Here is a 22372-nt window from a genome sequence, read left to right on the forward strand (position 1 = left end):
GAGGCAGCCACGACCAAGGCAGATGCTCCCACCACCCCTAAAGACAAGGAGACTACTCCTGCGGCCACTGAGGCAGCTAAAAAAATTACAACTCTTGCACCAAAAGTGGCAACCACCACACCTGAAGAAGACACGACTACAGCAGGACAAAAGACAGCGACAACAGCAGCTAAAACGACTGTATCTGAAGAGCCCCTAGTTTTTGACAAGGCAGACTCAGCAACCACTGCAGATGAAGCAAGCATAATGACCACCACGACAGCAACTACAACAGGTAAAGAAACCACCACAAAAGCCAAAGAGACAACAACGACAGTTAAACCAGACACAACTGCTACAGACAAAGAGATTGTAACAATAGCAGACAAAAAAGCCAGTACGACAGCTAAAACAGTTAGGACTCCAGTAACTAAAGAGACAAGTAAAAAAGAAACCACCACAGTGAAAGAAGAGATAACGACGACAGCTAAGACAGACAAAACCCCTGCAGTTAAAGAGTCTGTGGCGATGACAGCTAAAGCAGATGAATCTCCTGAAGGTAAAGGCAATACTCCAGATTCAACTCCTGCAGCCAAAGAAGCTGTAACAACAACAGCTAAAATGGACATGACTACGGTGGGCAAAAAGATTGTAACAACAGCTAAAGGAAAGGAAACGGCCCCAGCTAGACAAGATAAAACACCCGTGCCAAAAGAGGCGTTAACATCAACAGCTAAAAAAGAAAAACATCCGGTGGCTGCAGCGACCGTGACAACAACAGCGGCTGAAGAACAGACGACTCCCATGCCTAAACCCGCCGCGCTGACCGCAGCTGCCCAAACAGGTTCAGCTCCCCAGGCCGTGGGGACTGTGACAACAGCCACGAGGGCTGCAGCAGAAGGACCCACAGCCGTCGCTCCGGCTGGTACCCGTAAAGAAATGACGACTCTTGTCAAAGGCGCGACCACGGGCACGAAGRAAGAAGCTGCCGGTCCCAGTAAAGAGACAACGACAGCTAACAAAAAAGAGACAACCACCAAAAAACCTACTGCCGCAACCGAAAAAACCCCGGAAGATGCCACAACTACGGCAGATAAGAAGGTCACAGCGAAAGAAACGTCGGCTGTTTCTAAAGGGACAGCCAAGCCAGCTGTGGCTTCCGGGGCGACTACGGACACAAGAGACGAGCCTCTTGCCGAACGTCTGCCGGTAAAAGAGGAGCCTCCGAGAAACGTTAAGCCTTTGATACAGCCCGGGGACTTCCCAGCTTTGACGGGAGGAATGCAAGGCAACTGCTTCCCGCTGGGCACGAAGGCGCCGGCGACCCCACCGGAGAGCATCCCGGGAAGAGGTCCAGCGGGCAAAAGACCCGCCAGGCCTTTCCGCCCCGCGCCAGGGGAAGCCRGCGCTCCCGCCCCGGTGCCCGGCCGGGGTCGCGGGGCCGCGGCTCCTGGCGTCGTGACTGCTGGTAATTTTTAATTTTACCTAAGTTTTCAAGTCGTTTAGGGCATGATTTTATTTCAGTAGTCAGCCCTGATGAAAAGCGTTTGCTGTAAGCACTACGGTAATGCAAACAAAAAAGTCAAGGAGAGAGAATATAAACTTTCACATCTCACGAATGGCCACTATTAGTCACGGTACCTAATCTGGCACTTTGTAGTCACATGCATAAGAAAAACAAGAAATCTTCCTTGTATTTTCTTTTCTCTGTGCTTTTTGCCATTATACATGCCCTCACTATTTATTTTACTATGATATAGCCCCCAGGTTCTTTTTCAAGCATATATTGACAGGCACTTGGTGAAGAAAGCAGTCTTTTATGTTTTAGAAAAAAAGAAAAAGCAAGTAATTTTGATCAAAACATTCATCCTTGCTTCATATTTAACTGGAAGTAAATTTAAACACATTTTTAAGAAATAAGGGGCAAGGGGGAACCCACCAGGGAAGCTTGGGGAAACATCGGGTAAACATCACTAAGCATGAAAAATTTAAATATGAAACATAGCACATAATACCACTAAGTGTGAAGAAATTAAATATGAAAAATAGCACATAAAACCACTAAGCATCAAGAAGTTAAATATGAAACATAGCACAGAGTGCATTTATAGGCTTACCTTTTCCTGAAGCACAGGCACTGAGGTAAACTGCTAATAAACGACGATATCTGTACCTAGCTATACAAACACCTATTTTTATACTCCTAGGACACTGAACTTTTCAAGAATTTATCTCAAATGAGTAATTAAACTATTTGTATGATGAGGATCAGACGGAGGCCTGAATCAGAACCCTAAATTAGAATTATTTTTACATGCAAGGAGCCACATTTAACTGAACATGGGGGGGGGGGGGGGTTTAATGGCGTACTTTTTGTTTAAAAAAAAAATAAAATTAAACCCACACTATTTTGTAGCGCACATAAAAGAGGAGAAGAACCTGTGCAACGGGAAGCCGGCGGACGGCATGGTCGCTCTGCAGAACGGGACCCTGGCTGTTTTCCGAGGTAAGCGGCCTCCTGGGCGCCCAGGTCCCTCTCCTGCCGGCGCCCCGCGCGGCCGCTCATCCCTCCGGCGGCACCCCGGTGTTTCAGTGCCGCCGCGTCTCCGCAGGTCACTACTACTGGCTGCTGAACGGCTGGAGCCCGCCGACAGCCGAGCCGCGCCGGATCGCCGACGGCTGGGGCATCCCGTCCCCCATCGACACTGTCTTCTCCAGGTGCAACTGCGACGGCAAAACCTTCTTCATCAAGGTGGGGAGAGCTTCGCAGGTGCTTCCCCTCGCCCGAACGCAGGCTCAACTTGTGGCTAGTAACGAGGCACCTGATTAAAAACACTGTGCCCATTATTGCCCAATTAGTCTTGCAGCCCTGGACTTCTAAGCAGCTTTTCCTGCCTGCTAAAATCTATAGATTTAGACAGCAAACTCCTTCATTTAGTAATGTTCTCAAAGTTCAGTGTTCGAGATTACAGCAGATATAAGTATTGAGTATTTATGAGCAAGAAGCTGTAATAATTTTCCGTTCTTATGGACGTGGAACGGAAGGTTTCAGTCAGCCTCACGGTGTAGTTATCAAAGTGCTAGCGTCACGATTGTTTTTCGCGTGTGTATTGAAGCTCAGCTACCAGCAAGGAATTTCCTCTGAAGCTCCGCTTTTGCTTAAATTGCCAGAATTCCCTCTACTGGCGGTTCACCGACGGCGTAATGGATAAAGGCTATCCCAAAGCCCTCGCAAGAGGCTTTGCGGGGCTCAGCGGGAAGATAATAGCAGCCCTCCCCGTGGCGAGACACAACAACAGACCCGAATCTGTGTATTTTATCAAAAAAGGTAGGCCTGACAGTTCAAAAGTTCATGTAACCACCACCAGGTGCTTGAATTACACTGGGCAGGGAGAAAAACATGATTTCTTGTGACTGACAGACTATTTYCTTCAAAAAAACCCCAACCCATAAGTGGCCACAGAGCGCGCTAAAAGATAGCTGGAGGCACTAAAAATTTCTGTCAGTACTTAGAGAGCTTAAACTGCTTTTCAGAATAGACAGGACTGCAAGGGACAGGCTCCAGCATGTTATCAGACAAACATTAAAGTAAATTTTATCTGGTGGTAAAATTCAGTCACAGGTTAATCAGACAGTGGAAGGCTTCAGCCAAGCTTATTAGCTTGTAACTGTGTTTAGAAGCTTCCCTCCCCTCTTTCTTGGTTGAAACCTTTGTTTCGTGTTTTAAATGAARGTAGTTTCCTTATCGTATATGAATGATGTACTACCAACATAAGAATTGTTATCTGAATTTAAAAAAAGCTGAGGTTAAAGAAATGCAAAGTGCTACGGTACTTTCCTGGACAACAGCCTTTGCCTTCACTACCCGAAGAGACAGACGGTGTTCCCCTCTCGCTGACGGCGAGGCGCGAGGGTGCAGAACGCGTGCCGACAGAGGCAGCAGCTCCCCGGCACCGCGCTCGCTGCAGCCGCTCCGCCGAGACTGCAGCCCCTCCTGCCACTTCTGGAAGCGCTGCTCAGAGCCAGGCTTTTAGACCTCAAAACGTAGGAAGGGATATAGAAAGCTGCAACAGCATTTAGACAGCGGCAGAGGCATTAAAATGATGCTCTGATCTTTGTACCTGTGATATGGCTATTGATGACATTTTCATTTCTGATTTAGTTTTTTTTTTTTTTTTTTTTTTTAAGGTGGCAAAATACAGCAATATGTGTACAAACAAGAACCAGCCAAGAAGTGCAAAAATAAAGCCCGGCTTACCATAAAATACCCAGCTTATGTCCCAAGACTTGTAATAAGGAGACGCTTTCAACGTGCAGTAAGATTGCAGGCTTTCCAGACTGTCAGAATCAATCCATATCCATCTGGTAATTTATGTTTATTAAGTTTTTTATACAGCTGTTTTAATCTTAGTGGTTTCTGAAACACAACATTCTGTTCCATTTTTTAATATAGTACTTTAAAATTTTTCAGCTTTATAGTTCTCTCTTGCTGTAAATTATACAAGCAAATGATAGCTTATAGCAGATACACTGTGACACCTCCTCATTTAGTTTCCTTTTGCTTGCAGAAATCTTACGTAAGGAAGTTAAAATCACTGCCTACTGGAGAGGACTCCCGAAAGTAATTCATTCAACCGTATCAGTACCAAACTACAATAAACCAGATGGCTATGATTATTATGCCTTCTCCAGCAGTAAGTTAAAGCTAATGCAAGTTACTATAGCTCAAAGGACTGAAGGGACGGGGAAGAAAGAAGCCTAAGTATCTCTGAGCTGTTTGAAGTGTGCTGTTACCACTTGTGATTCTGCAAGACTAATCTTAAACAAGAACCATAAAAAAGCAACGAGAGCTAAAATGTTGCCTGTAATTAAGAGATGTTTCTTTAACAAATCAGTCATTAGAGGACAGCTAGTAGCACTGAGGTACAATGATTCAAACCAGCCAGCTGTGGCATGCCTTGCCGTAGGAGTTGAGGCTTATAGAAAAAGGCTTTATGGGGGTGGGGGGAAGGACACTTAGATGCAGAATTATATTAATGACAGATTGAAATCCTTGGACCATTACATTGATAGCTTTGTCAGGGGCTTCAATGGAACTATGTTTCTGACAAAAATTCAGGAGGGACATGAACCTTTTTACTTCAGAGGAAAAAACATCTGGTTACAGATTGAGTAGATCCTTTCCTTCTAGCCAGAATCATGTCAAGGCATTCCTCAGAATTTTGATTATTCAAAAAAAAAGCTCAAAGTACTAGCCATATCCAAACACAGGACACTGAAGTATGTCTTTTCCATTAGGATATAACTCCTAACCTTAGAAAAGGTAGGCTAATTCACACTTGGGGACCACAGAAGTCCCACTCTTACAGTCAAGTTCAGGATTGTTTTATTTCTAGCTTGTTTGATTTCTAAATTCTACAAACTACTACTGTGTTCTAGCAATATAAGTGTATTCTTTCCTAGTCCCTGTTATTGAAGGTCTCTGTTCTTGGGCAAGATTTAATTATTAACAGTACCGAAAATCTTTGCTAAACACAAAGAAATACATCTCAAAAAATCAAATGCTAGGCTAAAAACTGATATTTAGAGCCTCTCTCAACTCCAAACATGAGGAATGATAATCTACTAGTCATGACAAAATGAAATTAAAAGGAAGGTTTTAATTTCAATGCAGAAGTCTTTTCATGTACTAAATGTAGTTTCTGGAATTTAATTCCCGCATTTCTTCTTTTCAGATCGGTACTACAGTTTGGATGTGGGCAGCAAAACAGCAACGTCTGTTACTTATCTCACTGGAAAGACGGTATCCAAGGACTGGTACAACTGTCCTAAGTGATGCACACCACAGGATTTTTTTTTAAAAAAATGCCATTTTAATGTTGACAGTTTGTCTAATTTTATTAATAAAGACATTGAACTGTGTGCACACAAATCTAAGTATAAAACGCTGCTTTAAGCTCTGCTTTCATTGCACTAAAGCAACCACAGGCAAACTGGCACTTTTTATACACAGCTGTAAAGACTTTACAGATCATTTAACTAATATTGCCTCTGTTCAGGCCTCCTCTGCCTCCCATTGCATGAGTTACACCTGTGTTGGGAAAGAAAACAAATGAATTAATAGAAGTCCTTTTCACCCCTTTAATAAAACACTGGTATATGTGCTACTTTATTCTTCTCTAAGAAAGTCCTCATGCAAAGGAACACTTCCCTTCTGGTGAAATTCAGCCTCTCTTTTCCTCCCCTTAGCCCTGTGGTACGGATACATTATTGTTTTGCCATCTAAGAGAATGTTGTTGACTTGTGGTCCTTAACTGTGTCAGGCTGTGTGCCAAAGGAACAAGTATAGCACTCTTAATCATAATTGAAAGCAATTAGCCCCTCCTGTTGGTTAATAAAGAAATGGTGATAGACTATGAAGGATATCTATCCTAGCTCTTCCTCCTCTTTTTTTTTTTTTTTTTTAAAGAAATACTAGATACTAGCATTGAAATATATAAATCAAGTTGTCTACATTGTTAAAATAATGTCAAACTGAATACACTTCATCTGAGGATTTTTCTTACAACAGAAGTTAAACAAAAATTTATTTTCCTGCTTTAACTCTATATTGCTATAAAAAAAAACCACTGTATTTTCTTTAATCAGAGTAAGACTTAGTGATATAATGACTAGAACCCTTATGTAGTACCAGATGGAAACTGAGCTCTAATCTTACAAACTAAGAGTTCTAAAGTTACGTCCTAACATTATTTTTTGTTTTTTTTTTTAAATTTTGTTATGTTTAAGATCTACTGGCATTCTCTTTCTTTCCATTGATAAGAACCAAGTGCTGCATAAGAAGAAAGTCTGCCTATCAAAAAAATGCTCAGGCTAACATATCAACATGAATCCTACCACATTCTTAGGCTAACATTGAAAGCTAGGGCAGGGATGCTGTATTATTCAATGTCTTACAAATAATCACAAACACTTAAAGTAGTACCACGTGTATGGTCACCAAAGGAAGAAACTATTAAAAATTGATTTGAAGAAAAAAGCCCTAATCTGAGCAATGACAAATGCTTACCCCTCTGTCTGTTGAACTGACGACCACGGACACCAGTTCTTAATGTTGGTGGCTGAAGCCTGACACGYCGAAACGGCTTAGGCTGATTACTACTTGTGTCTGTGAAGAAGGGGAAACATAGGAGAGAATGTCTAGTGTCTGATACGCTTTATCGCTGTTGAYGTTTACATGACTTGATACACATCTGTGCTCTTGAATTTACTTTAAAATTATGAAGGTGCATCTTAGTTCATTGACATCTGATAATAAATAAAAGCCTCAGAATTAGTAAGTTTGGCATTTCTTTCATATCTATGCTTACTGGTAAATCAGTAACTGAACAGTGATTTACTTACTATTGACAACTTAATTGAATGAAAAAGTACTTTTGAATTTGACATCAAAAATAACAGTGGACAGAACCACCAATGCATCAAGTAACTTTTGCTCCTGGAAGCATTATTTTTACTGCAGTCTACTCCAGTTTCTGATGTCCAGGTAAAAGTGACTTGCCATTAAGACCAAAGGCACCTAAACGTGTTCTTGCCTTAAGTTCTAAGTAAGATTTGCTATCTTATTTTGTAGATCTTGGCTATCAACAGTGCATGATACTGGTTCAAAAATTCCCACACTTAATCAAATGGCAAGAAACAACCTGTTTCAGCAATAAACCAGTACCTGCAGATGAACTAGAAGGAGGATCTTGACTAGTAGAAGGAAGATCTGACTCATCAGATGCTTGAACAGATTCTTCTTCTTGTTGGCTATCAATTTCCAGGCCAGCTTCCGAAGTAATTCTGTAAGAGAAAAGAATAACATAGACATATAAGTATACTCACATAACGTCAAAAAAGCCCACRAAACTAGCATCTTTTTAGTGCAGAAAGATATCTAACCAAGTGTCTTTCCCTGGAAATTTTCATAGGCTTTCTCCTCCTTCATCCTGTTCCCCCGCCTCAATTATGAGAGATTAAAGAATGATCTGTTTTTTAGAAAAATAACAATATAATTTCCTTGATATGCAGCCCAGTTCAAGATGCATATCCAGCATAATACTTGCCTCATATAAGGTCAAAGAAGCTAGTTAATAATTGGGAGAAAAATTATTGTTTGTATGCTTAGACAAGCAAAGAATGAAGTAAGGGAGGGACTACCACTGAAGGGCTAAAAATCACTTACTGGTGCAATACCTAAGTTATTTGGTCTTCAAAAGCCAATAAAAAAAGAGAACAATACAGCTATATTTTAACATCATATATCAGAGTCAAAAGGCAACTAGAGCATTAAAGGGCTGGAGAAAAGAAAGAAAATTATACATTACTTACATTATGTAACTTACATTATGTTTACATTGATTAATAAATAAAAGACATTAGAAGATGGTAACTAAAACTGATACTAAGTTGTGGGAAATACATGTACTCTATTTGCAACTCCCCCTTCATGTTAAATGCCTATTTTGAACTACAGATTGTTCCATGAACCATTTAATTCCACTGTGAATATAWTTCTACTCCACTAAGGATAAGATGGTTGTGTAAGAAAACAAATTTGAGGCCTTAACATTAGRATACTCATCCTAAGCTTGAACTACTCAAAAGTGCAATGTAGTCAGACCACTGTAACGCATGCTGGAACTACATCAAGAAAACCAACTGAAACATTTAATTTTCAGCAATAACATTTCAATTACTTATGACTAAAACTTCTACAGCCAGTAGATAAAAGTTTAGGTAAATTGTGAACTACACACCTTTTATTATTATGCAAGCAATAATAATCATAAAAATAAAAAATATCATAAAATATAATTAAACCCCTTTTAGATTCATAAACTAATTGATCATAACACAAAACTATTACAAATATATTAAAAAAATTTGCACTGGCAAAGTGGGAGACAGAATCATTTGTCTATCAAATTCTTAAGAACTGCTTACTTATTTCTCCTTTCTTGTGTTAATTTTTGTACTTGCACTGCCTTAACTCAATGACAGAAGTGTATATGCTTCCCTTATAATAAGGAGCGATTTTTCTTAATTCACAAAAAAGAATGCTTTAGCCTTTATTCTACAAACACCAGTTCTTCAAATTGGGGTCTTTACCTTCMGTTCTTGACTATTAGAGTCTTTTACAGTTTGAACAAATAGTTAAAAAAAAAAAAAAGTGACTTTCATATTAGCTATATTAAATTCTCAGAAGAAAACTTTGTTTTTAGAAGAAACTGTCAAAAGATTATACTACTTAACAAAATTATTAAACCCTGGTTTAATAGACWGTTTTTTAGACAGTAAGTCTTAGTCAACCAATCAGGTCATAGTTTACCCTTCAGATTCTGCCTCTGCAAAAACTTCATCCCCATCATCGCCTGCTCCAGACTCTGTAGTTGTGGACAGATTGCCAGTAGACGTCGTAACCATTGGAACAGACTGGGAAGCATGCTCCGAAGCGTCAGCTGACGTACTTTCAGTAAAAACTGTCACTATACAGGCAAGACAGTAAATAAACATGGAGTTATTTTGTACTTCCTAAAGAAAATTTATGGAAGTCTTAGGCACACCAGGGAAAGGGCAATAGGAATATTCTTGCTGTATCAATAAGCAGTATAATAATGATTTTCATTCTTTTCTGCAAAATCAAGGCTTCCAATCTTTACATCATCCTACAAATTTCCTTCCACTCACCTGGTGCTGCTACTTGCAATGGTGTGGTTGGAACACTACGACCACCTGATTCTTCCTCATGAGCAAGGAAGAGCGGGGTTTCATACATTCCTAAACCTGCAATACACAAGGTTTTAACGACAATTGATGAAATCCAGTGCTTTGTACTTAAATAGTGAGATTTTAGTTATTTTAATAGCTTTTAACTTACTGCCATAGCTAATTATAATTTGTTGTAAGGTAAACCCTTGATGAAAATACCACTACTCATTTTACTTTTAGTCGTCTTCTTACCCCATTATTGTGCTGTGAGCTGTTCTCAAATAACCAACCTTTTCATGCTGACAGGGATGCAAGGGAAAGGGATTGATTTAGGACAACAGCAAAGACAAAAAAGACATATTGCCTAGTTCTTTCTTAGCAGGTAAACCTTTACCCCAAGGTTTATTTGCATTTCCTGTTTTCCCCTATTATTTTACTACAGAAAAGCTACATGAAAAGCAACATGAAAACTGAAGTAAAAAACCATTCCTTCAATATTTTAATTCTGCTTGAACTTTCTCCTGCCCACCAGGAAAAACCTTTTCACTTTCCTTTAGTCTCTCTCTCTCTGGGCTGACAACTATTCAGAAGTCACAGCAGTGAGTTAAGCAGGTTTATGCACTGCAACAAGTCCCCAAAACTGAGTTACTTCCTCTTGACAAAAATTTTTGTTGTTACTCTAACCACCATGGAAAAGAGAGTAAGGAACATGTTTACCTCCTTGTGATGCAAGCTGACCAAGATCAGAGTGGCTGGAACTAGTTTGTGGCATATCTTCAGGGGGTCCAAATCTGAATCTAGGAACTCCAGCTACCTGGGGGGAACTATCAAAATAAAGACTTAAATAATTCTGCAATTTTTCTGATGATCAGAAAAAGGGTAACTTTCCAACTGAAACAAGAGAACAAATTACGGACAAAATGAATTAATAATGACTATAAAAACAGCTAAGCTATTACTACTTAAATGGCAATTAGTTTCTCAAACTTATTTGGACTGCATGAGAAAACAGTAAAATGGTTCTGAGGGGAATTTTTATTTATTTACTTTTAATTCATCCTATGAATTCTCAGTTTTAAGTGGATTGCAGAACATGTCCCAGAACTCTCCTAACTGCCAAAAATGGAGATGAATTTCTCCTACTTCAACTGGTCAGTAGCACCAGTATCGCAAAACCTATCCTTTTGTTACAAACTGTTAGAACATTAATATGGGGGGGAATAAAACAACCTTTTTTTTTTTGCTTAATCTTTTCTTAGTTAATTTACAATACATTGGAGATACATTGGAGATGACTTCCCACCTAATTTGTTGATAAGTTTTATGATACACAATTCAAACAATTTTAACTGATTTGTGGATGCAGTGATCTAACAGTTGTAATACTATTTAGCACATTACTCCAACCACAAGTTCATTTCATTTGAATTTACCTTCATTCCACTGAAAACAGAAAGTCAAAATGCCAGAACTTTATTATTATATATATATATTTTTATAATTACTTACTGAATAGCTTCTGCAAATCCATCTGTACGATGTGGTACTACAAGAGTTGGTGTGCTTGGAACTGTTCTGTCCTCATCATCAAAGAAGTGTTGCTGCTGGAAAAAAAAAGACTGAGATGAGAGGCTACGATGTATTTTGGGTTCCTACCATGCTGACTTAAAGGTTACTTTGCTTTTTCCAAATCTTCTAGCAAAATAAATAAATACATAAATGAGACATATTTAATTCTAAAAAAATTCTTCTGTAGCTTCAGACATCTAAATCCGAGCTAGTTGTAGAGACCGCTCTTACAGGCAAGGAAAAAAAAAAAAAACACACTGCAGGGAACAAGATGTCTAATGGATTTTTAGACATCTACTCTGTGCTGAGATGACCATATCATGCGAGTGCCACATCTCCCCATTGACTACAAARGAATCTTAGGATGACTGATTCATATATAGATAGGAATCATCTCTCTTAACTTGGATTGCTGTAATGTACCCACCATGTGGAATTTTTCCACAATGTGAATCAAATTATCTGTTCCCTATAGACTTGGGCCCTTTGTTTCTACATTGCCTACAAAGCAAGAAACCTCGGCTCCCTTTTCCCTCATCTTCAATGAGGCATTCGCTTTATTTCCCTTCCCCTTATCTTTCAAATCTTTCCCTTCCAAATACCCCTACGTTCAAAATACCCATGTGCTCAATTATTGTCTGGGCAAGAAGCTGTAGGTATTAAGGCCATGTCCAAGCAGAAATTGAACGGCACGTATATGCAAGCCAAGCAGAACCAAAAAAACCAAGATGATGCCTCTGATGTTAGGCAGGATACTTTTTAGTCAGTCTCCCTCTCTCCCCCCTTGTTTGTCCATCCACCAATTTGTTTCTGCCAAAGTCGGTTGAAACTGGATGAAGGGCTCAAAATTAGTTGAAGGAGACGGACAGAAAGCATAACTGAATTAACTATGCTACCTTAGGATCAGGTTGAAATTTTCTTTCTTGATAACATTTCCACTTTATATATCTACTCCCTACCCCTGAAGTTATTCGCTAGCCTTATTTGAAAAACAAAAAACAACAAAAAAAAAAACCCAAACCCCAGAACAAACCCGACATACCCAACAAAAAACCCAACACACACAACAAAACCCCCCCAAACCCCCAAACACCCCAAAAAACAAACAAACAAAAAAAAAAATCAAAAAAACCCCACCCACATCCCCCCCAAACCACACAAAACAACCCCCCCCCAAACAAAAACAAAAAAAAACAAACAAAAAACAAAACCCAAGAGTCATAAATGCTCCCTCAATGCAGGTTTTTACTAGCAGGCTTTCATATACTTACCATCCCACCTATACCAGGAGTTAGCTGAAGTCCACGGCCCACTGACTGCCTTCGAGTCATCTGGATTCTCTTTATAGTGTAAAAAAAAAAAAAAAAAAAATAGTATAAATGCTTCTCTGGAGTTTTAATAACATCATTTTTTAAATAGAGCCAAGTATAGAGGCTAAATGAAGAAAACCATAACAGTTATAGGAATGAAGGGCACACTGAAATATATTTAAGTCATCCCAAGTAAGTTGGGAGATGTTATTTTACAAAAATTAAGCAGTACGATGAAGAAAAAGAGGGAAGTAGCGTGTTATTTAGACACTGCTTCCACGATAAAGAGGAGAGAGAATATGTAAACATTAACAGATATTTAAATTTATTTATTTTAATGGTTCGTTTATCAAAATCCATTTTAAAGCAGTTTATTTAAACAGTTTAACTGTGTGTAAAGACTACTGAATTTGGATGTATTTCATAACACATAAAAGGATCTTTAGAAAACAAGCACATTTTTATTAATTGTATTCTTGCAAAAAAATAGCAAGACGCCAATGGTTATTACTGGGATAAGCTAAAAATATTAAGATCACATTAAGTTCACCTTCATGAATTCCCTACCCTCACTCAAGTGGTAGAACCAACGCGAAACTTATGCCTTTTGCTATACAGAGGCTTTGCTCTTCCTTTCACCCGCGGCTTTGACATTCTGTTCAATGTTCAGGCACATGGCAGCAGAGGAGGTGGGGGAAAGGGGAAATCAGGCAGCCCATGGAAAGCGCGTAGCGATAAAGTAGATATTAGCTGTTAAGCAACAGCCACAACAGCTCTGCAGCTTACAGGAAAGACAAAAAACTTCCTTTCTTCTCTCCCCTGCTTCATACAGGTTCATGTGCTGATAAGTCAAGGGAGGTGTACACTGCTCAGCACATCATCACACCTTTTTAAAGGATAAATCATGAGAGCAGCTACCCTGTATCTCATATCCGCTGCCAGGCCTAACCATGAAAGACAACCACGTTGGTTTAAATTCTGGGTAAGTGCAATTAACATTACTATTTTACTTAATTTTCTACTGAGGACAGAAAACTTAGGCAGAGGCCCCAGGCCTCAGAACAAGTTAACAGTAAAGCATAATCTCACAAACAGAATATTTTTGCAAAATTCGGGCTATGATGCTTCCCTTTACAAAATGTACAGCTTTACATCAAAGCATAACCGTGGGTAAGGCACTGATCATGAAAGGTTCAGCTTAGAAAATGAGCAGCCACACTCCTTTGCCAAAACTGCTTCTGGGCAGAGATTAATAAAAATCCTTGCAAATCTGTCCGAGTTACAACCTGTTCAAGAACAGTCATTATAGTGGAAATATCAACATTCATTATATCAGTGTTGTTTTAGTCAATAGTTTCAAGATACACAATCCATCATGAGTGCTTTACTGCTTTTAATACTTCTTTCACTTGTACAGTTATAATCTGAAGAATGAGACATGTTAAGTCAGTTTGCTCAGCTTCCATTTTTTAGGATGCTAAATAGAAGTGATTATCTTTTTACAAGATGCAGGGCACTTAAACTAGAGTCTTCTTATTTAGAAGAAATCATGCAGTACATTTTTATAAAGCCTTCTGAACTGCTAGAGATATTTTATACCTGCACTGGGGGACCCAGTTCTTGCGGAGGAGCATGAATAGTTAGTCGTGGAGGCAACGGATGCGGTGGTCTGCGTGGTGACTGTGGAGGTCGAGGGGCCTGCCGCTCCGAGGCAGATGATGGCTGCTGTTCTCTTGAACTTTCATGAGGAAAAGTGGACTCTGCAGCACTTGTACTCCCTTCACCTAAAAACATAAGAAAGTATAGAGCAATAAGTCTGTGTCCTCCAAAACGTTACTGAGTTGAAAACATGAAGGCAAATCTTCAAATTTTGCTACCATAGTCAAACAGACATTTTTACCCTTGCRAAAGTGGGGACAGCTCAGTACTGTTACTCAAAATCAGTTGAAAGAGAGTTTGTGCTAGCCGTGTCAACACAGCACCAAAACAGGCTATTGATTATTCAAGCACTGATTCAGAGAGGAGAGATTAATATACTGTATCATCAACAGCAACTTTCACAGCAGCCAGAGGTTTTAGGGCTTTTAAACAAATGCAGACTATAACCAGGGAAATTCAACAGAACATATCTCAAAAGAATCCATGGTCAGGTTAAAATGGTCTTTGAAATGTCACCTTAAATTCTTATTACTAAATGCATCTTTTAATAGATGCAAAACAGCTTGTACATTTTCCCCTTTACTTGGAAGAAACATGGATTAACCATACCACTGTTCTGAGAATCAGCTGCCCTCTGGTTGCTTTCACCTCCTCCCATGCTCTCCTCAGTTTCTGTTCCAGGATCTGTACCATCAGCACCCTAGAAACCATATAAATATACTGTGATTCAGCACCAAACACTTCTTAGGCTGCAATGAAAATATAAAAGTAGTAAACAGGTATTCAAAAAGTAACCAAATGTATGCAATCGTAAGATATTTGTATAAATATCTACAAAGTTATGTCAATGTAGACAACTGCATGAATTTTCAAAAGCTTTGTGTATGTGTACATCCATAAATCTGAACAACGTAGTCATCATCACTCAATAATAATAGGCAGTTTTTAATGAAATATCCAGCTTTGGTAGAAACTGCTTTACTAGCTTTTTAACTTCTACATTTCATGCTGGCTCCTATATTTGCATTTTTATTCAGCCCTCTAACACATTCAGAGGTGATTTTTCCTGTAAAAACACCAGTTATAACACAAACTACTGTTACATACCAGCATCCTCAATTTTCTGGGATGAGTTCATATTAAGATTTTCAAGTATGCAAATATTTATAGATGCGTTACAACCCCAAATTCTTCCAAGAAATTTAACATGGTACAAATCTCACCTCAGCATCATCTGCTTCATATCCATCATTACCATCAGCACTACCAGTTCCTTCATTACTGTCATCACCTTCATCTCCCATCCCTGTGTCTTCATCATCATCCTCATCTTCCTCTTCCTCATCCTCATAGTCCTATGAAAATACCATATCATGGCCTTGAGGAAGTCCTCAAAGGGCAGTGAAATCACTTCACAATATGGTACAAAGACCACCTTTGTCTGTGGATCTCTTTCTGAAGACATTCACTATTTATTATTGAGCGGGCACATATATTTTTAGATTCCTAATGGTACAAATCTAGCGCCAGGTATGAGGTTCAAGTTGTGGTTGTCCTCTGCATTAATGCACACTGCCAAGACTTTGGCATAGAAAAGGTTACACAGCAATGAATTAAAACATGCTTGCTTCACACTGCTAAGTGTGAAGTGCTTGGGATACTGAGGAGAACACARGACCACTGTAAGAATATAGCTGAGTTACTGATAGTTGCAAACTTAAGATATTTAACGGTAATATAGAATATGCTGAATAATATTTCTGCTTAATCTAAAAAGAAAGAACTTCATTTTCTTAAAGCTTTCTTTTTTAAAAACTTATATGTTGAATATTCATAAATGGACTAGAGGAGTTGTGGAATTTAAAGATTGTTCAAAATCAAGCTGAATTAGCAAGTATCTTTAAAACACTAGAAGTCCAGGCTACATAAATATAGACAGTATTTATACAGTCAAAAAGATAATTTTGAAAAATGCTAGTCCTGCAAGATGAGCTGTACATCTGATCAAAGATATATAAAAGTCATAAATAAAGTAATTCCATGATATACATACTTCTTGCTCGCCTTCATTTTCTTCATCATCATCATCTTCATCATCACTATCAATTACAATGACATCATCTCTCTTGGACTGACCATCCTGAGATGAAGAAGTATTCTGTTGATCTGATTGAAGAGGTCCGAGATCTATTGGGATAGACTGAGAAGTTTCTTCACTATCCTCCATGGGAGCATACTCTCCCTGTGTAACACCCTGTAAAAGATAAAAATAAATTACCAAAGGAAACAAAGTGAAATGCAGCTTATACTCTTCTAAAAATGGTCATCATGAAAGTGATTTTCATTATACTTCTAAGACCTTCCTGTTTCCACTCCTGGCTCTAAACCTTGATCAAATGGAGGCTCTACAGGCCTGCTCTGTAACACAAGTACACCTATTTTTTTGTGCTTCACTTCCATCTCTGATCTGAGATGGATGCCATCACACTCATGAGAGGAAAGTTGTCTTCATATATGATATATTTGAATGCACATCTATAAAAAGCTGCTATCTGCATGTTTATCCATCTGTTTGGGATAACCAGTGAACTATCACCAACACCTGTACAATAAACATATACAGATACACTGAGCATCACTGACAGCTTAGGCTTTTTAAATCAGGATTCTATCACTTATATTTTGCAGCACTCAAGACTTTTGGTTTAGATTAGACAGCTAGGTTCTGTTGTTTTCTGAACAAGTCACTTGAATGTTACAAATAATTGTCTAGCAGCAGAACCAACTAGACTTAAATAATCACACTGAGTTCTAGAGCAGTTAAATAAAGAAAGTTTAAAGATACCGGTGGAATAGAAGATACCCAGCTAGGATTTAATGGGGGATAAACATCTTTTAAATACCTTTCAAATACGTAAATGTTATGAGGGGAAAAATGATGGACCAAAGACTCAGTACTCATCGCTGCTTAGAGAAAACAGATTCCATGATGCAGTATGGGGTTTTGCCAAGTTAACATAACTTTTACTTGTATGGGGTTTTGCCAAGTTAACATAACTTTTACTTGTTTCTGAGGTGAAAGGAGATTAAACGCAGGTTTTTCACTTATTTCATTTAACAGGTCAAACATTTGGCTTTCCTAGAACAGCTACAGTGGGCAGTTTACAGAACTAGAAAAACCTTTTCTTCATTTATCTTACACTGTGACCTATATAACACAAAGGCTGCTCAAGGATTTGTCAAACCTTTCAGAAAAACAAAGGCAAAGAACCAAAGTCTCCAATTCCATTTTAAGAACGTGACTCAGTTAACCTCTACATCTCAGTTTCACTACTTGCAACTGGAGTTAATGACACTACAGATGTCTAAAACAACACATTGGAATTACATGTCAAAAATGCAAAGCTTCATAAACATGATGAATATTACTTACATAGATATGTGCAGAATTCAGTAAAAACTGAGTATCTATCCTTGAACATAGCAAGTCTAAACCTATAATAAGCCTAAGCTATAATTGCTTTCCATTGAAAATCTACAAGTTTAGATTTGAAATTTCACTTCCAGCAAATTTAAAAGTTTGGAGAAAAAAAAAAGATGATGGTTATTTCGGCTGCAATTAAGATTTTTTTCCTTTTAAACCTGCTTACCTCTCCAATGGAGTCTTGTGAATCTTGGTTGTATGTTTGAGCTTCTACTTCACCATCAGTGCTCTCTTCTGCCGCCACTTCCTCCTGAAAGAGCATGCTTTTCTTATTTAAAACATACTATTGGTCCTAAAGTTTGATTCTTTTAAAACTTTTGAGATTTTTTAGAAAGGTCTCTTCCCACAAAGGTCACAGATAACATTTTGCTCTCCCTTTACTATTATTCCCTAGCTCTGCTTTTATTTAACCCATCACCAGTGTACCTCAGATTTCTCTGTCCTTGAGAAATACAATTTCCACATTTCTGGTCCACYGGAACTACTCTCCTCAGTATCTCTACATCTTTTCAGGATAAAAAACCCTCAAGGTTTCCCATTCTATCTCTATCCTCTCACTAATTAAGTGAAATCATCTTGCAATCTTGTTCCCTTGCTTTATGTTAGGTGCCTTCCCTCTCTTTCCACAGTTAAGAAAACATCTTTGATCTCCTCAATATTGTTTCATGAGTTCTCTGCTGTGAGGTCCTGTCTCGAGTTTCACCTTTTTCCAGGAATATCCCAGCAATTCCCTCACACGAATATTTCCCATGCATCTCCTCTAAGCTTTCCCATGAAACATCACATCTTTGCTTTCTTGGCATGTCTTYGAGCACACTGTATTTTACTCCAGAATCACTGTAGATATGACCTTCCAGGCCACCCCTCAACTATTTTAACTTCTTCCTCCACAAGGTCAGGATATGGCCCCCTCTCTCCATCCACACTATAGCTCACTAAGATTTGCATTGCTCAGCACAACTAGTATAATTTCTGCCCTTCTGATACCCAAACTTACTTGCTTCCTCACAGGTACATTAAAAAAATCACGATAAAAATTAAAGTGATCTGCTCTGAAGTAGCATGCTCTCTTTTTCAATTAAAATCTTTCAAAGAGATAGGTTAAGTAATACCATTTTATATTCTTACAAACCTCAGGTCCAACTCTCTGTATGCTTCTAAGTTTCTTTGGAAGAGGTACATCCACCGTTTCCTCTGAAATTTGGTCCGAGTTTTCTACAGTGTTATCCTCCTCTTCTTCTCGTGGACGTTTAGACAGCGAAGAACTTGGGGTAGCTGAAACTTGAAAGAGCCTCTCAGTTATTCTCAGGAGAACTATAAATTTCCAAACCTTTTGATTTTCTGCTTTGTAATTTTACTCTGGTAGACTGCCTCTTTTTCTGCATTCAATGATGACAAATGAAATCAGATAGAATAACCTTGTGCTGTTTCCTAGAGACATGAAAACATCAGTCCCTTTGGTACAAAGTCTTATGTTCTTGGACCTAGATTTACCAACTAATCAAACCCAATTGTAAGCTTCAGGGTACAATTAAAGTACATTTCTCAACATCACTGAGGGTGACAGAGCACTGGAACAGGTTGCCCAGAGAGGTTGTGGAGTCTCCTTCTCTGGAGATATTCAAAACACGCCTGGATGCAATCCTGTGCAATGTGCTCTAGGTGACCCTGCTTGAGCAGGGGGGTTGGACTAGATGATCTCCAGAGGTCCCTTCCAACCTCCACGATTCTGTGATCTTGCTTCTGACAAGCGCACCTAAAAGTTAATAGAGTATCAGCTGGGAAACAAGCAGTTAACAAAAGTGTATTTTGGGGAACAAACATTCTAAATCAGAATCTACATTTTGTGGGGCAAACGTGGAGCAATGCATCACACAGAGCAGCTTTAGTATTTTTCTCTGTATTTTTTACTCTGAAGTAGCTTAGTCATGACTCTTAACTGAAACTTAATCTTGCTCCAACAGTATCATGGAAGAAGGAGCAACATGGTTTAATGAAATAAATCCCAAAGTTGCTCTGAATAGATAAACACCCATCTGTTTTTATTTCCTACTTTAAGGAACACAATGGCAACGGCATTTCAAGGCTAGCACTTTGAAGGTTTGAGAAAAAAGCCTACTCTTAAAAATTTGGAAGATATGAAATAAATTAAGGGAAATTAATTCACATGAGCAAATTCCTTTGCTAATGTGCAGTTAGGCCTGATTTGACAAGGGTCCAAAGGGAGCTGCTCAAAAGCAACTACTCAGAAAGGAAGGCCTATAAAATAAAACCAACCTGTGCCAAACACTGCTGTGGAAGTGGAGGGCCTCTCTATCTGAGAGCTCTGTACAACTTCTACAATGGCAGGTGAAGGCTCCTGATTAGCGGGCTCAATCTGAGCATGACTTTGCTGAGTGGGCTGTACAAAAGCAGTTGCCTGAGTCTGCTGCTGAACAGTCAAGATGGGCTGAGAGAGAGATGTCTGAACGTTAGGACTGGTGGAACGCACAGACCCACTAGTGCTTCCGAAGACTGGAACGTGCTCCACAGGTCCTTCTGACTGCATAGCTGAAAGGCAAACAGTAAAACAGTCAACTGTCTTCTAATTATCTGGTACAGTTCACATTCTCCATTTCAGAATGCCCTAAACAGGCAGATTCAGTGTTTCGCAGATTCAGTTAACACATCCCCTTTGGCTTAACTCCGTCTTCAGCTGAAGAATAAAGAACTTTGTGGCAAAAGAAGTTCTCATAAAAGTGCAATACTCAGAGATTCAGGACAATGAAAGTACCTGAAATAGTTTTTAACTACTAATTAGGGAGATTTCAAGGGAAAGGTAGGAATTATGATTACAGTAGATCCCTGGACAATACAAAATGCTCACCTTCCTGGGTCTCCACCTGTGTTGTAGGCATAACTGTGGCTGTTGGAGTAGTGGTAGGATTAGTAACTGTAGCAGGAGTAACCATTGGACGGATACTGGCTCTTGGAGTAGACTTATTTCCAGCTATTGCAGCCGCAGTCACTTTACTTGGAGTTGACACAACAGGAGTTGGTTTAATATTTGCTGTTGGTGGATCTGAAGTGCTAGCACTGAAAACAGGATACTAGTTTCATTATGCTAGCGCAAAAAGCAAATTTGTTAAATATCAAATTTAACTGTTTTACCATAGCCTCAAATACTAATTTTTAAAGGTTTCATATTTAAAAACCTGTCAACAGCACAACAAACAGCTGTCTCCCAGGATTTGCATATAGTAAAAAATTAATCCATTATGCCATCAGGAACATTTTGCCCAGCTTAGAGTTCTGATGGGTTTATTAAAAGGTAATCAACTAGAAATTTGTAAGTAGATCTGTTGACTGTCATAAAAGGAGCAGAGCTTAGCTCACTCCACTAGCTGTGCTGGCTCTTAATTACAAGCAGTAATATTAATGAATAAAAGGATACATCTTAAAGCTAACTGTTCCACTCAATATGGAGCAACATGATCTCTTGTTTGAGACTAGGATCAGCCTAGTGCATTTTTAAAGAAACTTTTTAAGATCAGAGTCTTACTTTAAAGGGATGTTGTCACAAAAATTAAGAAGAGTTTGTTCTCTAAATGTCGTAATATATACTCGCCATTTTAGAGCTTGGTTGGTTTTTCATTTGAATGTATTTTACTTATAGTTAGTTTTACCATGTTTTCAGTCCATTTCCCATGTTTGAACAGGAAGGAAGGATGGAAGGAAGGAAGGAAGGTTGGTTTTCCTCCCTCCCCCAAAATGTTAAAAGTAACAATGGAAAATGTATAACTTAAAAAGTTGTAAGTGTCTGAAAGCATTTTTAAAATTCCCAGGTATCATGTTCCTGGTGGTTAATATGACAATATTATGTCAGTCAGTATCTTCAAAGTTGCTTAAGAAAAATTTATTAAAAAAAACAACAGTAGTTTACTAAAAGAAAATCACCTCGGTGTAAGACAAAACCAAAAAAAAAAAAAACCCAACCCCCAGACACTCTTAAAAAAAACCAAACTCTTCAACTCACATTCCTCTTTCACCTGAAGCTGGAGTAGATTTGAGTGAGATTTGCCTCTGCTGTTCTGGAACCTAAAGAGTAAGAAGCGTATAAGAAACATATTCCATAACAAGCATCATGCCACATAATTCTATGAAATGAATATAAGCGAGAGTTTTGGAAAAATACTTCAGCAGATTCATCTCTTCATTTACAATTGTTTCTATAACAGTTTTGTCAGCATACCTAGTCAGACTCCATGGTTACTGTAAATTCTTCTTCAAAAAAAAATCATACTGGTCATACCAAGTATTTAAACCAGTTAAGTGCTTTCTCAGCTATCTTCTGAAGCTACTAAGACATTAATTACAATCAATAATAACTAGAACCAATTATACTGAATGTATGTATAAAAACGCAGATATAGTGAACAGAGTATAAACAGCTGATCTGCTGATGCACAGTGAATGAAACAACTGTATATTAGTTAACAGTGGGAAATCTGAACATGGCAAGAAACAAATTTAAAATTAATTTCTGAATCCTTACTGAAGTCAATTTTTGCCTTTCCAAAACCAGTAGAAATCAAATAATGCAGTTTGTTGGGCTCATTGCTACTTTTTTTTTTTTTTT

General features: G+C 38.6%; 2 protein-coding genes across 5 annotated transcripts in view; one reads left to right on the forward strand and one right to left on the reverse strand.

The window, feature by feature from the left end:
• PRG4 (proteoglycan 4) overlaps positions 1-5911 on the forward strand; it is an 18884-nt gene extending 12973 nt beyond the window's left edge. The window contains exons 7-13 of the mRNA XM_026062735.1: positions 4-1447; positions 2396-2485; positions 2592-2731; positions 3151-3307; positions 4168-4344; positions 4548-4673; positions 5715-5911. Coding sequence (XP_025918520.1) covers positions 4-1447; positions 2396-2485; positions 2592-2731; positions 3151-3307; positions 4168-4344; positions 4548-4673; positions 5715-5815 — 2235 coding nt within the window. The 3' untranslated portion in view covers positions 5816-5911. The remainder of the gene's footprint in view (positions 1-3; positions 1448-2395; positions 2486-2591; positions 2732-3150; positions 3308-4167; positions 4345-4547; positions 4674-5714) is intronic.
• Positions 5851-22372, reverse strand: part of TPR (translocated promoter region, nuclear basket protein) — a 41720-nt gene continuing 25198 nt past the window's right edge. For 2 of the 4 annotated variants that reach the window (XM_026062940.1, XM_026062917.1), the window contains 17 exons: positions 21770-21831; positions 20621-20829; positions 20032-20304; positions 18887-19035; positions 17921-18004; positions 16324-16524; positions 15494-15625; positions 14880-14970; positions 14211-14395; positions 12573-12641; positions 11242-11351; positions 10450-10556; positions 9712-9807; positions 9353-9509; positions 7706-7824; positions 7049-7147; positions 5851-6070 (listed from right to left, as the gene is read on the reverse strand). In XM_026062940.1, coding sequence (XP_025918725.1) covers positions 6015-6070; positions 7049-7147; positions 7706-7824; positions 9353-9509; positions 9712-9807; positions 10450-10556; positions 11242-11351; positions 12573-12641; positions 14211-14395; positions 14880-14970; positions 15494-15625; positions 16324-16524; positions 17921-18004; positions 18887-19035; positions 20032-20304; positions 20621-20829; positions 21770-21831 — 2199 coding nt within the window. In that variant the 3' untranslated portion in view covers positions 5851-6014. The remainder of the gene's footprint in view (positions 6071-7048; positions 7148-7705; positions 7825-9352; positions 9510-9711; positions 9808-10449; positions 10557-11241; positions 11352-12572; positions 12642-14210; positions 14396-14879; positions 14971-15493; positions 15626-16323; positions 16525-17920; positions 18005-18886; positions 19036-20031; positions 20305-20620; positions 20830-21769; positions 21832-22372) is intronic. The other 2 variants (XM_026062929.1, XM_026062923.1) reach the window with 2 other exon arrangements.

This window comes from Apteryx rowi, unplaced genomic scaffold (assembly GCF_003343035.1).
Source record: "Apteryx rowi isolate R43461 unplaced genomic scaffold, aptRow1 scaffold_100, whole genome shotgun sequence".
In the NCBI taxonomy this organism is placed as follows: Eukaryota; Metazoa; Chordata; class Aves; order Apterygiformes; family Apterygidae; genus Apteryx; species Apteryx rowi.